At 44.0% G+C, this 14,414-nt stretch overlaps 1 protein-coding gene across 1 annotated transcript; it reads right to left on the bottom strand.

Annotated features, from left to right (window-relative positions):
• Window positions 1-6,218: 6,218 nt before the first annotated feature.
• LOC306991533 (uncharacterized protein) lies at window positions 6,219-14,070 on the bottom strand. Its single transcript, XM_079599474.1, has 13 exons — window positions 13,979-14,070; window positions 12,311-13,004; window positions 12,049-12,117; window positions 11,898-11,957; window positions 11,431-11,490; window positions 11,239-11,325; window positions 10,999-11,067; window positions 10,874-10,906; window positions 10,635-10,703; window positions 8,059-8,133; window positions 7,890-7,964; window positions 7,744-7,806; window positions 6,219-7,653 (listed from the first exon to the last, which is right to left on the bottom strand). Exons 2-13 carry the CDS (start codon window positions 12,996-12,998, stop codon window positions 6,599-6,601), a joined length of 2,403 nt encoding a protein of 800 aa, XP_079455600.1. The 5' UTR covers window positions 12,999-13,004; window positions 13,979-14,070; the 3' UTR covers window positions 6,219-6,598.
• Between the last annotated feature and the right edge of the window lie 344 nt (window positions 14,071-14,414).

A 14,414-nucleotide genomic window follows, 5' to 3' on the forward strand; every position in this document is an offset into this window, starting at 1 on the left:
GACCCGGATCCGATTCCCGGCCAATGCAGAAAGTTAATTCAGGTGTGTCAGAGATCTGGTTCTTTGAAACTTTTTTATGTAACTTCTGCTAATGAACATTACTGACAGCGATGGCCAGCTCAAGGGTGGTTTTTTTACAGGTCACTGAGCATTGGTGGTTCAGTATTAGAATTCTCGCTTCCCACGCGGGAGACCCGGATCCGATTCCCGGCCAATGCAGAAAGTTAATTCAGGTGTGTCAGAGATCTGGTTCTTTGAAACTTTTTTATGTAACTTCTGCTAATGAACATTACTGACAGCGATGGCCAGCTCAAGGGTGGTTTTTTTACAGGTCACTGAGCATTGGTGGTTCAGTATTAGAATTCTCGCTTCCCACGCGGGAGACCCGGATCCGATTTCCGGCCAATGCAGAAAGTTAATTCAGGTGTGTCAGAGATCTGGTTCTTTGAAACTTTTTTATGTAACTTCTGCTAATGAACATTACTGACAGCGATTGCCAGCTCAAGGGTGGTTTTTTTACAGGTCACTGAGCATTGGTGGTTCAGTATTAGAATTCTCGCTTCCCACGCGGGAGACCTGGGTCCGATTCCCGGCCAATGCAGAAAGTTAATTCAGGTGTGTCAGAGATCTGGTTCTTTGAAGCTTTGTTATGTAACTTCTGCTAATGAACATTAGTGACAGCGATTGCCAGCTCAAGGGTGTTTTTTGTAGATGTCACTGAGCATTGGTGGTTCAGTGGTAGAATTCTCGCCTGCCACGCGGGAGACCCGGGTCCGATTCCCGGCCAATGCAGAAAGTTAATTCAGGTGTGTCAGAGATCTGGTTCTTTGAAGCTTTGTTATGTAACTTCTGCTAACTCAAGATCTATAAGTGTTCCTCATCTGCCATCTCTTACTCAACCATGATGCATAACGTCACTCCCTGTTCGTACCGATCACACAAGGACGTGTCTTTTAGAGGTCGCTGAGCATTGGTGGTTCAGTGGTAGAATTCTCGCCTGCCACGCGGGAGACCCGGGTCCGATTCCTGGCCAATGCAGAAAGTTAATTCAGGTGTGTCAGAGATCTGGTTCTTTGAAACTTTTTTATGTAACTTCTGCTAATGAACATTACTGACAGCGATGGCCAGCTCAAGGGTGGTTTTTTTACAGGTCACTGAGCATTGGTGGTTCAGTATTAGAATTCTCGCTTCCCACGCGGGAGACCCGGATCCGATTCCCGGCCAATGCAGAAAGTTAATTCAGGTGTGTCAGAGATCTGGTTCTTTGAAACTTTTTTATGTAACTTCTGCTAATGAACATTACTGACAGCGATTGCCAGCTCAAGGGTGGTTTTTTTACAGGTCACTGAGCATTGGTGGTTCAGTATTAGAATTCTCGCTTCCCACGCGGGAGACCTGGGTCCGATTCCCGGCCAATGCAGAAAGTTAATTCAGGTGTGTCAGAGATCTGGTTCTTTGAAGCTTTGTTATGTAACTTCTGCTAATGAACATTACTGACAGCGATTGCCAGCTCAAGGGTGTTTTTTGTAGAGGTCACTGAGCATTGGTGGTTCAGTGGTAGAATTCTCGCCTGCCACGCGGGAGACCCGGGTCCGATTCCCGGCCAATGCAGAAAGTTAATTCAGGTGTGTCAGAGATCTGGTTCTTTGAAGCTTTGTTATGTAACTTCTGCTAACTCAAGATCTATAAGTGTTCCTCATCTGCCATCTCTTACTCAACCATGATGCATAACGTCACTCCCTGTTCGTACCGATCACACAAGGACGTGTCTTTTAGAGGTCGCTGAGCATTGGTGGTTCAGTGGTAGAATTCTCGCCTGCCACGCGGGAGACCCGGGTCCGATTCCCGGCCAATGCAGAAAGTTAATTCAGGTGTGTCAGAGATCTGGTTCTTTGAAACTTTTTTATGTAACTTCTGCTAATGAACATTACTGACAGCGATGGCCAGCTCAAGGGTGGTTTTTTTACAGGTCACTGAGCATTGGTGGTTCAGTATTAGAATTCTCGCTTCCCACGCGGGAGACCCGGATCCGATTCCCGGCCAATGCAGAAAGTTAATTCAGGTGTGTCAGAGATCTGGTTCTTTGAAACTTTGTAATGTAACTTCTGCTAATGAACATTACTGACAGCGATTGCCAGCTCAAGGGTGTTTTTTGTAGAGGTCACTGAGCATTGGTGGTTCAGTGGTAGAATTCTCGCCTGCCACGCGGGAGACCCGGGTCCGATTCCCGGCCAATGCAGAAAGTTAATTCAGGTGTGTCAGAGATCTGGTTCTTTGAAACTTTTTTATGTAACTTCTGCTAATGAACATTACTGATAGCGATTGCCAGCTCAAGGGTGGTTTTTTTACAGGTCACTGAGCATTGGTGGTTCAGTGGTAGAATTCTCGCTTCCCACGCGGGAGACCCGGATCCGATTCCCGGCCAATGCAGAAAGTTAATTCAGGTGTGTCAGAGATCTGGTTCTTTGAAACTTTGTAATGTAACTTCTGCTAATGAACATTACTGACAGCGATTGCCAGCTCAAGGGTGTTTTTTGTAGAGGTCACTGAGCATTGGTGGTTCAGTGGTAGAATTCTCGCCTGCCACGCGGGAGACCCGGGTCCGATTCCCGAGCAATGCAGAAAGTTAATTCAGGTGTGTCAGAGATCTGGTTCTTTGACGCTGTGTTATGTAACTTCTGCTAACTCAAGATCTATATGTGTTCCTCATCTGCCATCTCTTACTCAACTATGATGCATAACGTCACTCCCTGTTTTTACCGATCACACAAGGATGTGTCTTTTAGAGGTCGCTGAGCATTGGTGGTTCAGTGGTAGAATTCTCGCCTGCCACGCGGGAGACCCGGGTCCGATTCCCGGCCAATGCAGAAAGTTAATTCAGGTGTGTCAGAGATCTGGTTCTTTGAAACTTTTTTATGTAACTTCTGCTAATGAACATTACTGACAGCGATTGCCAGCTCAAGGGTGGTTTTTTTACAGGTCACTGAGCATTGGTGGTTCAGTGGTAGAATTATTGCTTCCCACGCGGGAGACCCGGGTCCGATTCCCGGCCAATGCAGAAAGTTAATTCAGGTGTGTCAGAGATCTGGTTCTTTGAAGCTTTGTTATGTAACTTCTGCTAACTCAAGATCTATAAGTGTTCCTCATCTGCCATCTCTTACTCAACCATGATGCATAACGTCACTCCCTGTTCGTACCGATCGCACAAGGACGTGTCTTTTAGAGGTCGCTGAGCATTGGTGGTTCAGTGGTAGAATTCTCGCCTGCCACGCGGGAGACCCGGGTCCGATTCCCGGCCAATGCAGAAAGTTAATTCAGGTGTGTCAGAGATCTGGTTCTTTGAAACTTTTTTATGTAACTTCTGCTAATGAACATTACTGACAGCGATTGCCAGCTCAAGGGTGTTTTTTGTAGAGGTCACTGAGCATTCGTGGTTCAGTGGTAGAATTCTCGCCTGCCACGCGGGAGACCCGGGTCCGATTCCCGGCCAATGCAGAAAGTTAATTCAGGTGTGTCAGAGATCTGGTTCTTTGAAGCTTTGTTATGTAACTTCTGCTAACTCAAGATCTATATGTGTTCCTCATCTGCCATCTCTTACTCAACTATGATGCATAACGTCACTCCATGTTTTTACCGATCACACAAGGACGTGTCTTTTAGAGGTCGCTGAGCATTGGTGGTTCAGTTGTAGAATTCTCGCCTGCCACGCGGGAGACCCGGGTCCGATTCCCGGCCAATGCAGAAAGTTAATTCAGGTGTGTCAGAGATCTGGTTCTTTGAAACTTTTTTATGTAACTTCTGCTAATGAACATTACAGACAGCGATTGCCAGCTCAAGGGTGGTTTTTTTACAGGTCACTGAGCATTGGTGGTTCAGTGGTAGAATTCTCGCTTCCCACGCGGGAGACCCGGGTCCGATTCCCGGCCAATGCAGAAAGTTAATTCAGGTGTGTCAGAGATCTGGTTCTTTGAAGCTTTGTTATGTAACTTCTGCTAACTCAAGATCTATATGTGTTCCTCATCTGCCATCTCTTACTCAACTATGATGCATAACGTCACTCCATGTTTTTACAGATCACACAAGGACGTGTCTTTTAGAGGTTGCTGAGCATTGGTGGTTCAGTGGTAGAATTCTCGCCTGCCACGCGGGAGACCCGGGTCCGATTCCCGGCCAATGCAGAAAGTTAATTCAGGTGTGTCAGAGATCTGGTTCTTTGAAACTTTTTTATGTAACTTCTGCTAATGAACATTACAGACAGCGATTGCCAGCTCAAGGGTGTTTTTTTTACAGGTCACTGAGCATTGGTGGTTCAGTGGTAGAATTCTCGCTTCCCACGCGGGAGACCCGGGTCCGATTCCCGGCCAATGCGGAAAGTTAATTCAGGTGTGTCAGAGATCTGGTTCTTTGAAACTTTTTTATGTAACTTCTGCTAATGAACATTACTGACAGCGATTGCCAGCTCAAGGGTGTTTTTTGTAGAGGTCACTGAGCATTGGTGGTTCAGTGGTAGAATTCTCGCCTGCCACGCGGGAGACCCGGGTCCGATTCCCGGCCAATGCAGAAAGTTAATTCAGGTGTGTCAGAGATCTGGTTCTTTGAAACTTTTTTATGTAACTTCTGCTAATGAACATTACAGACAGCGATTGCCAGCTCAAGGGTGTTTTTTTTACAGGTCACTGAGCATTGGTGGTTCAGTGGTAGAATTCTCGCTTCCCACGCGGGAGACCCGGGTCCGATTCCCAGGCCAATGCGGAAAGTTAATTCAGGTGTGTCAGAGATCTGGTTCTTTGAAACTTTTTTATGTAACTTCTGCTAATGAACATTACTGACAGCGATTGCCAGCTCAAGGGTGTTTTTTGTAGAGGTCACTGAGCATTCGTGGTTCAGTGGCAGAATTCTCGCCTGTCACGCGGGAGACCCGGGTCCGATTCCCGGCCAATGCAGAAAGTTAATTCAGGTGTGTCAGAGATCTGGTTCTTTGAAGCTTTGTTATGTAACTTCTGCTAACTCAAGATCTATATGTGTTCCTCATCTGCCATCTCTTACTCAACTATGATGCATAACGTCACTCCCTGTTCGTACCGATCACACAAGGACGTGTCTTTTAGAGGTCGCTGAGCATTGGTGGTTCAGTGGTAGAATTCTCGCCTGCCACGCGGGAGACCCGGGTCCGATTCCCGGCCAATGCAGAAAGTTAATTCAGGTGTGTCAGAGATCTGGTTCTTTGAAACTTTGTAATGTAACTTCTGCTAATGAACATTACTGACAGCGATTGCCAGCTCAAGGGTGTTTTTTGTAGAGGTCACTGAGCATTGGTGGTTCAGTGGTAGAATTCTCGCCTGCCACGCGGGAGACCCGGGTCCGATTCCCGGCCAATGCAGAAAGTTAATTCAGGTGTGTCAGAGATCTGGTTCTTTGAAGCTTTGTTATGTAACTTCTGCTAACTCAAGATCTATATGTGTTCCTCATCTGCCATCTCTTACTCAACTATGATGCATAACGTCACTCCCTGTTCGTACCGATCACACAAGGACGTGTCTTTTAGAGGTCGCTGAGCATTGGTGGTTCAGTGGTAGAATTCTCGCCTGCCACGCGTGAGACCCGGGTCCGATTCCCGGCCAATGCAGAAAGTTAATTCAGGTGTGTCAGAGATCTGGTTCTTTGAAACTTTGTAATGTAACTTCTGCTAATGAACATTACTGACAGGATTGCCAGCTCAAGGGTGTTTTTTGTAGAGGTCACTGAGCATTGGTGGTTCAGTGGTAGAATTCTCGCCTGCCACGCGGGAGACCCGGGTCCGATTCCCGGCCAATGCAGAAAGTTAATTCAGGTGTGTCAGAGATCTGGTTCTTTGAAGCTTTGTTATGTAACTTCTGCTAACTCAAGATCTATAAGTGTTCCTCATCTGCCATCTCTTACTCAACCATGATGCATAACGTCACTCCCTGTTCGTACCGATCACACAAGGACGTGTCTTTTAGAGATCGCTGAGCATTGGTGGTTCAGTGGTAGAATTCTCGCCTGCCACGCGGGGGCAGGTCATGTATAGTTGGAACTCAGTGACAGCCAATAAAATTGAAGCTTTGTTGGCACTGTCCTTGGTGCTGAATTACCACTACAGCCAATCAGATTTTTTCTCATTATTATTGGTATGCTCGTCTAGACCTAGATTCGAATCCCACTCATTGCAATCCTGAGATATGTTTTTATGCAACTTTGAGCCAATATAAACACAAAAACACACCCCATAGCATATAAAGTTCAATCATTAGTCAAATGATTTTTATATTTTTTCTTTGTTTATTTGCCAAAGTAGCTACAGCATTAAATCAGGACCTTGGACAGCAAAATTGAAATGAGCAGATATAATGAAACAGATAAAAATGTTATTAAAATTTGAAAGGTGTTATTCCACAATCAGGGATTTTTTCCAAATGTACAAAAGAAAGTTAATTATAAAAAGACTATTACAAGGTTTCTTTCTTTTTACTTTTTATTGTTATGCAATTTACAGTTCCATTCAGTCTTAACTGTACAATTCCTTAGTCAACACACACACTTTTATTTACAGAAGCAAGAGAATATATTTTTTTCCCTTTCATTTTCCCTTCTCTGCCACCCATCTTTGCTTTTCCACCTCATAAAAAGCAGAGTCTTGAAATTCTTTCCAGGTCATCTCTTTGTCCATGCCCTGACCTTTGTAAATAGAAAATACTTTTGAAGGACAGTAAATATATTTCCCTGGTACCCCAGGAAAGCCTGTATGTATATGTGGACTATTTAGGCCCTGCTTCAATTCCATTTTGCAGAATCTGCACAGGCGACCAGGGTGTTGAGCATCAGACCTCTTCCGTTTCGGCAGCCCTTTCTCCTCAACCCGTTTTTTTGTGGCTTCCAGTTCCCTTTGAAAGAACTCTGTCTCCATAAAATCTTGGAATGGCATTCTTGGGTTTGTTAGTCCTTCTCCACTGTAGGTTTTAAAAACTTTTGTGGAACAATAGAAGTACCTAACAGAACCTTGCTGATAGAAGAAGTGGATGGAGGAGCCATCGTTCTCGTACCGCGATTTGGGCTGTCCACAGGCAAGACAAGTTTTTGTTTGCTTCTTCTTTTCTGTATGTTGCTGTTGATGCTGCTGTTGTTGCTGCTGTCTCACAATTATTTCCTCCACAATTTTCTCAATGGCGTTGTGAGTCAGTGGTGTGGTCAGAGAATGTGCAGGTGGGTGTACAACTACTGCTGGGATCACTGTCATCACCGGAACACTGGTAGTGTCACTACCCTCTGTCAGTGAATACCAGAGTTGCTGTCTCGCAAGAAGTTTTTCTGGACTTGTGTTCAAGGAAGAACTGGTGTTTAAGAGTTTAGCTAAGTGCTTGACATACTGTGATATGTGCAGTCTTGTGGTTGAATGGAGCATGCTGTTTGGATCAGTACAGGAGTTATGAACCATTGCAGCATACTCCTGATCCACAAGCTTAATCATGTCCTTCTTGCCATGGTGTTTCTTCAGTAAGGTGTCAATGGCCTCTTTCATTGAGGCTGTCCACCTTTTGTGATCCAACACAAACACCCTACCACCAGTCTTCACAGGTCCAGTGCGGGTGCTAGTTGGTGAGGCCATCATAGGCAGAGGTGGTGTGAATGTGGTTCCTACATCAATCAAAATAATATATAATCAGTCTTTGACCTAGACAATAAATACTAGCAGGATTTTTGGCAGGATTATCAATGAATGTTCACCTGTCTCTGAACGAGGCTCAGAAGATGAGGACAGCGCGGGCACAGGCTGGGCGCTGGTGGTTACTACAACAGGAAGTAAACATTTGTAATTACTTTTTAAATAAAGGCGTTTATGGAATGACTTTGTGTCTTTATCAAATGCTTACCGGTCTCTGAACGAATCTCAGCGCGACCAGCAAAAAATGAGGACAGCGCGGGCACAGGCTGGGCGCTGGTGGTTACTACAACAGGAAGTAAACATTAGTAATTACTTTATGAATAAAGGAAAAATAAAGGCGTTTATGGAATGACTTTGTGTCTTTATCAAATGCTTACCTGTCTCTGAAAGAAGCTCAGCGCGACCAGCAAAAAATGAGGACAGCGCGGGCACAGGCTGGGCGCTGGTGGTTACTACAACAACAGAAAGTAAAATATTCTGTTAATTTATGGGTAAAAAGTCTGCTAACAGTATCTTTTGAATTCCTGCATCTGTAAAAGTTTACCTGACTCTAGATGAGGACTAGGAGGCACATCAAGAGCAGCAGAAGGGTATTGAGACTGGGCAGTGGGTGGATCAACCTGCTCAGCTTGATTTACAGGTTGAGTAGTCTTGGTCTTGTGCTTTTCCCAGTCCAGAACAACAGGGCGGCATCCAGGTTCAACATACTGCAGTCCAAATCTTTCTCCAGTATCTACATTAGATACCCGAAGGGCAGGATACTTCGGCATACCTAACAGCCTTTCTGAGACAGTATTCAGGTCAGCAATCAGAGAAGGATCAAAGGCTCCTGGAAGCCGAATACTTGACTGTTTCAGATCCACCAGCCGCTGAAAATTCCAGCGTGCCACTCCTGTCATCCCCTGGGCTTGAAACAGCTCTGAGGAGACACGTGTGCCAGTGACCCACTGAGCCTGGTGGAAGTGGTACCCCTCCTGCTGAGATGTTCCTCTTATGGGGATCCATATTGGAACTTTGGCCCCCTCGCCCAGGACGTGGTTAAGTTGCAGTGTTCCACCATGCCTGTAAAGGATTTGACCTGCAACCTCTGGATCACTTAAACAGCCCCTCAGAATGTGAACGCGCTGAATGCACCATGTCTTAAGCATAGAGGGTTTGTACAGGGGAACACCATTAGGATCAGCTGCCAAATGAAAATGGTGTATAACGTCCTCAACCCTCCTCAGGAGTTCTCCAGGCTGTGGGATCTTTGTTCTGCAGTGCTCTCGAATGTGCTGCTTTGTGGGGTTGGCAGGCTGAATCCCACAAAATGTGTATGCATCCTTGAGCTTCAGCAGGTCTTCCTGATCCACCAGACTGAAAGCAGCAGACAAGAACTGGGAGAAGGAGCTGTAAAGGGCATGGTGCTCTGAAACACACTCACGGAGGAAGCGCCTCATACAATGGAACAGGTCCAGCTTGACGGTGATGTGCTGATTAAAGTGAGATCTAGAGGCACAGGTGTTCTGTAAGTTTCCGGAAGTGGCTTCAGCAATAATGGCATCCGTAGTCTGCCATGCTTCCCAGTTCAGGTGATCTGTTTTGTGAGGGTCTGGCACTCTGAACGGTGCACAGCAATCTCTGAAAAAAGAACAGAAAAGTATAATGTTAATGCTGCTGTAGCAATCAGCCAATGGATATGTTCATCAGTCAGGATAATGTGATTATCTAATGTGCACATTTTCCATGTGATATGTCTTAGGCAAGGTATGGAATTATCAATCCTGTAATATTCTTATAATCATTTTCACAATGCTCCATGGCCTACCTGTCTACCCAATGGAACTGTGCATTCTCCACTTCTGCCATCCTGTACCGGTTTGCGAGCCCCCTGTACATGGGCTCCAGTGATTTTTCAGTTTCTGACTGTACCATAACCCATGATAAGATCATCCAGGTTTCATTCATGATGGCATAGGATGACATCGTGCCAGATGTAAATGTAACCTTCCTGGCCACCTTCCGGGTGTGGTCGGAAACGGAAAGCCTGCCCAAAGGTTCCCTGTAGGAGCTTATTAATAGCTCCCTCTTGGCGCTGGTACTCGTACAGGAGGCAGTCAGTGAGGTAGTGTGCAGACACAGCTATTCCATTCCATCCACTGGGATCATCATACTCCCCAAAGTGAGCAGGCTGGGTCTCCTTTCTCAGGAATCCTGTGATGCTTTTCTGTCCGTACCTTCCAGCCTCAGCATCTAGGATATTCTGGCAACTGAGGAGGTAGGCCAAGTGTGCACGTTCATATTTTAGGTGCATCATTTCCATTACCTGATTGGCCATGTCTGTGGGTGATTTACCTGTACGCCGCAGTTCATCCAATAACGATTTACAAATAGCCTTCTTATAAGTAAGAACTGCTGGCAACAAGTTTGTGAATCTTTTGGGGAGCTTTTCCAGCCACTGCGGGTTGTCTGCAAACCATTTCTTTTTGCAGACTTTGCAGCACAGACGTGACGAGAATAGGTAGTATTGACCCATGATGCCTGTAATCACACGAGGTCTACCAACTCCAGCAGATGTCACCAGTGGCTGTTTACACTCATCATTGCATGGCAGAGCATAGTTATTCCTCAGCCGAGCCATCAGGGTATCATTTTCAGGCTTCCAGACGAAATAGGGATGGCAGATCAGTGATGGTGTCCATCAGCTCTGGCTGAGGAGGTAAACGCCACAATGACACAGTCTTCATGGGGTTGCTCACAGGAACCGAGCCAGGCCATAGACCCATGGATTCCAGCTCTGTCTTCATCCAGATCCTCTGCTGATGGGAACACTTCCACTGGCGGACATCGTGGTCATAGCTAAGTGGTGGAGGAGGATTTCTGGGATGGGCTGATTAAAATGAAGACAGAAGAATAGCTACAGACTTACTTCTATCAATCAGGCAGATGTTTGAAGAATCATCTAGATGCTTACTTTGTGTTGTCTTTTGTAAAGGAGCTGGATTGGGCTTCGACAAAGCATCAGGAGCAGAGGATAATGGCTCTACAAATACATAGACAAATAATATAATAATAAAGGTCTTTCTTTTAAATTAAGATAATTGAAAAGTAGCAATCAAAAACTCAGAACAACCATATTCATAATGCAGACATTTGTTAAGCTACATTAAAAAAAATGTATTTTGCAGCAGCAGAGTAAAGCAATCATCTTACTGTGTGATGCTTCAGCTATGTGGGAAGTAGTCTCTGAAGAGGAAAGATATTAACCCAGTATTAGTTTTAACTCAGCAACATTGAAAATTCTACATTTGTCAAATCTATATGCAGTACACCCTTACCATCTATAACACATTCCTCAAATGCAAGTGCCCTGCACACTCGAGAGCCGTCTATGGTGCCGCTGTCTCCTGAAACGGAGTAACATTTATCTATTAACAATCATTTATAAAAGTGGTGAGGTATTATAAATATTAAACAGGATTTTAAATACTAAACAGTTACAATGTGACTTTAGAATAAAAAAAAATTACCACAAAACCTAACATAAAACACAAATGTATTTGAAACCGTTCTCTCACCTTGTGTCGAACCCGATGGATCTTTCTTCACAAGAAACATCAACTCTTCAGGAATGGGCACAGGTATTGTGGGGCACAAGGGTGGTGCTAAAAAAAAGAAAATATAAAAAACAAAGAACAATAAAAAGATCAATACCATATAGTATATGAGACAAACGCTTGAATTGATGGGCAGAATTACAATGCATTTACCATGAACTGTCACTCGCGGTTTCTTTTCAGCAGGTGGTATGGAGAGGGAAGCAGAAGGTCCTGTATGATAAATATATATATGTAATTAGGCATATTAGGTTTAAAGAAAAAAAAAACACCCTAATCTTACTTAACATGCTTGTCTTTGTGGTATAAAATAAAATTACATATACCCAGGAGGGATGTGAACAAAACATGCAAGAACATGCATTTCATCATATGTTATAAGTTGACAAAAGCGAGTACTTACCCTGATTGTGGCAGGTATCAATTCATAAAGGGGAAATTAATTCATAGTCCCCGGAGACATTTAGTATAATGCCAACAGCATACGCATTGTTAATGGAACAAAGCCAGAACATGGCCAGAACACTGAGAACACAAGGATTTATGTTCATTCCTGGAGATCATTTCATCTCACAATTCAACAGAACTGTGCTCCAGTGCTGAACCCAATGCGCAAAAACCTTTTTCATTCTCCATACCCCGCCCCAGTTCAGCTGCTGAGGAGGATGATGGTGGTGCTGCTGGTGACACACAAAACATTAAATACATTTGTAAAACATTTGAGAGAAAACAGAACACAATCAATTTATAACAGAAGGAAATTATACTTACACAGCACCTGTAGCTTGGAGGGGGTGATGCTCAGCATTGCACTCTCCAACTCAACATCTTCATCCATCTCTGTGTTGGAGACAAGAATCAACGGGTTGTTAAAAAAAAAACATTTTCACAGAATGGATTTCTTAAAATATAGCTTGTGTTAACTGAAGTGTAATGCATGAGTAAAATCATAAGTTATGTTATTGTCAATAATAATTGATACAATGGCAATATGTCCTGCTGAAGATCAAATGACAAAAAATACACAACTGACCCATGGGCTGAGTGATGGCACTTGATGTAGGTACAGGCGGACAGGTAGACTGCTGCTGCTGTTGTTTCCGCAGGTATTGCTGCAGCTTGTGCATCCGTGTGCCTGGGATACAGGTTGCCCCCAAGACAAAGGATGCATATCCATCAGTCCTGCTGTCCCACACCTCCCGCCAGGTGCTCTTGGCACGAGAGCCAAAGCCAACCAGCTGGTCATCCTCTGAGGCTGCTCGAGTTATGGGCTTTTCCGACTCATAACATAGAAGAGATTGGATTTCGTCAAAGCTGCGGGCATAACCCATAAAGGTCAACAAGCTGGCCTTGCTGTGCCCCTCAGTCATAAACACTCCTGCAGTCTCTTCTTTCTCTGTGTGTTTTATGAGGTAGATTGTGTAGCCTACATCATTTTCCAAAAGCCACCGGAAGGATTTCCCCTTATATTTACCAAACTGTAAGATGTATTCCCCAAGCACCTCTGTCCTGTCTGAGGGATCCCCTCCTCTCTGTTGGACCACAGTCAGGGCATTTTGTTTGACTATATCCTCCCTCAGAGATGCAGACTTGTCCTGCAGAGAAGGGTTGTCCTTGAGCAGCTTAGCTGCATCAGTTGGATCCTGACAGAGGTATCCTCGAGGTCCCTTGCGGAAAACAACTTTGATCCTCCCAGGAAAGAAACTGAATTTTTTTTGCATGCTGGTCTGTGACATATGAGGGGGAAAAAAACAGTATTAGATGTATATTTAAAAACATGTGCGTCTTTAATTTAAAATATATATATTTTCTGTATTGCTGCTTTAGATTTTAGCATACAGAAGCTGCTCTGGGTCAAATTTGACTTATTTAAATGAACTGTAGGGTCTCCAGAGGGGTAGGAAGGAATCGAAACAGTGAAAGAGTACTTACACATCTTTCAAGCTGCTCTCACATACACACTCCCCTCCATTCTCTCTCACCTACCAACTGTTGCATTTCTGTACCTTAATGACTCTCTTTTTTAACTACTGCCATTTGTTTACACTGCCATTATCAGATACTACCTCATTTAATCTGATATACTACCTCAATCAATGCAAGTTTGTAAATATGTTGATATTCTTGTGCTTTATCTGTATTAATTTAATGGCATGTATGTCCTATGTACTGTATACATGCAACAATGGGAAATATATGGTTATTGTTGCTGTACTATTTTTAATGTGGTAAAACATGGATAATTAAAAAGAAAACGTTCTCACAGGGGGCAAGCAAACATTTTAGCATCTCGTTTTTGACTATTTAATATATGCAATCTCATAAACATTACAAAAGTTTAAAATAATGGTCAAGCCCATTCATAATTTAGCTTGTAATCAACAGGTGATGTGTTAAATATGACAAATAGTTAATTTGGCAAGCTCTCTTTTAGGAGGAGCATTATTATGGGGAAAACTAATCTGATACAAAGATAACGCTTAATTGACGTATCCAGGACTAAACAAAACCATTACACACAGAAAAACGAAAATGAAAGGTATGTGCATTCATAATTTAGCATTCATCAGATTCATTGGAGAAAAGAAAACCAGCCAGGGTAAAGTTCGGTAACAAACAATTCCTCAAAGGGCAACACTGACGTGTTTCCATAAGGTTTTAACATTAATAGCAAAAGGTGAGATAAAATAAAGTATCTTACCTTTGCCAGATAGTTGAAATATGATGAATAAAAAGAGCGTTTGCTGCGTGGTTTCTCTCTTCGAGTCGGGATGAAAATGGCGCATTTCAAATTTCCCGGGGGTGCCAAAACACGGAAGAGCGCCAGGAGACCGTTAGTGGCCAAAATAATATTGCATCCGTAGTGGTTTAGCACTACCATTGAAAATGAATGGGAAACGGTTTAGGGCCGTTTAGCTGAACAATCCACAGCCGCCGCGCGGGAGACCCGGGTCCGATTCCCGGCCAATGCAGAAAGTTAATTCAGGTGTGTCAGAGATCTGGTTCTTTGACGCTGTGTTATGTAACTTCTGCTAACTCAAGATCTATATGTGTTCCTCATCTGCCATCTCTTACTCAACTATGATGCATAACGTCACTCCCTGTTTTTACCGATCACACAAGGATGTGTCTTTTAG

Source organism: Phoxinus phoxinus (genome assembly GCF_949152265.1).
Source record: "Phoxinus phoxinus genome assembly, chromosome: 23".
NCBI classification, from domain to species: Eukaryota; Metazoa; Chordata; class Actinopteri; order Cypriniformes; family Leuciscidae; genus Phoxinus; species Phoxinus phoxinus.

What these genes read in the sequence shown, in the direction of transcription:
- LOC306991533 (XM_079599474.1), bottom strand. Translation starts at nt 12,998, where the DNA reads ATGCAAAAAAAATTCAGTTTCTTTCCTGGGAGGATCAAAGTTGTTTTC. An exon ending in TGAGCTTCTTTCAGAGACAG is followed by an intron (nt 7,965 to 8,058) that starts GTAAGCATTTGA and finishes TTCCTGTTGTAG; the next exon opens with TAACCACCAGCGCCCAGCCT. An exon ending in TGAGCCTCGTTCAGAGACAG is followed by an intron (nt 7,654 to 7,743) that starts GTGAACATTCAT and finishes TGATTGATGTAG; the next exon opens with GAACCACATTCACACCACCT.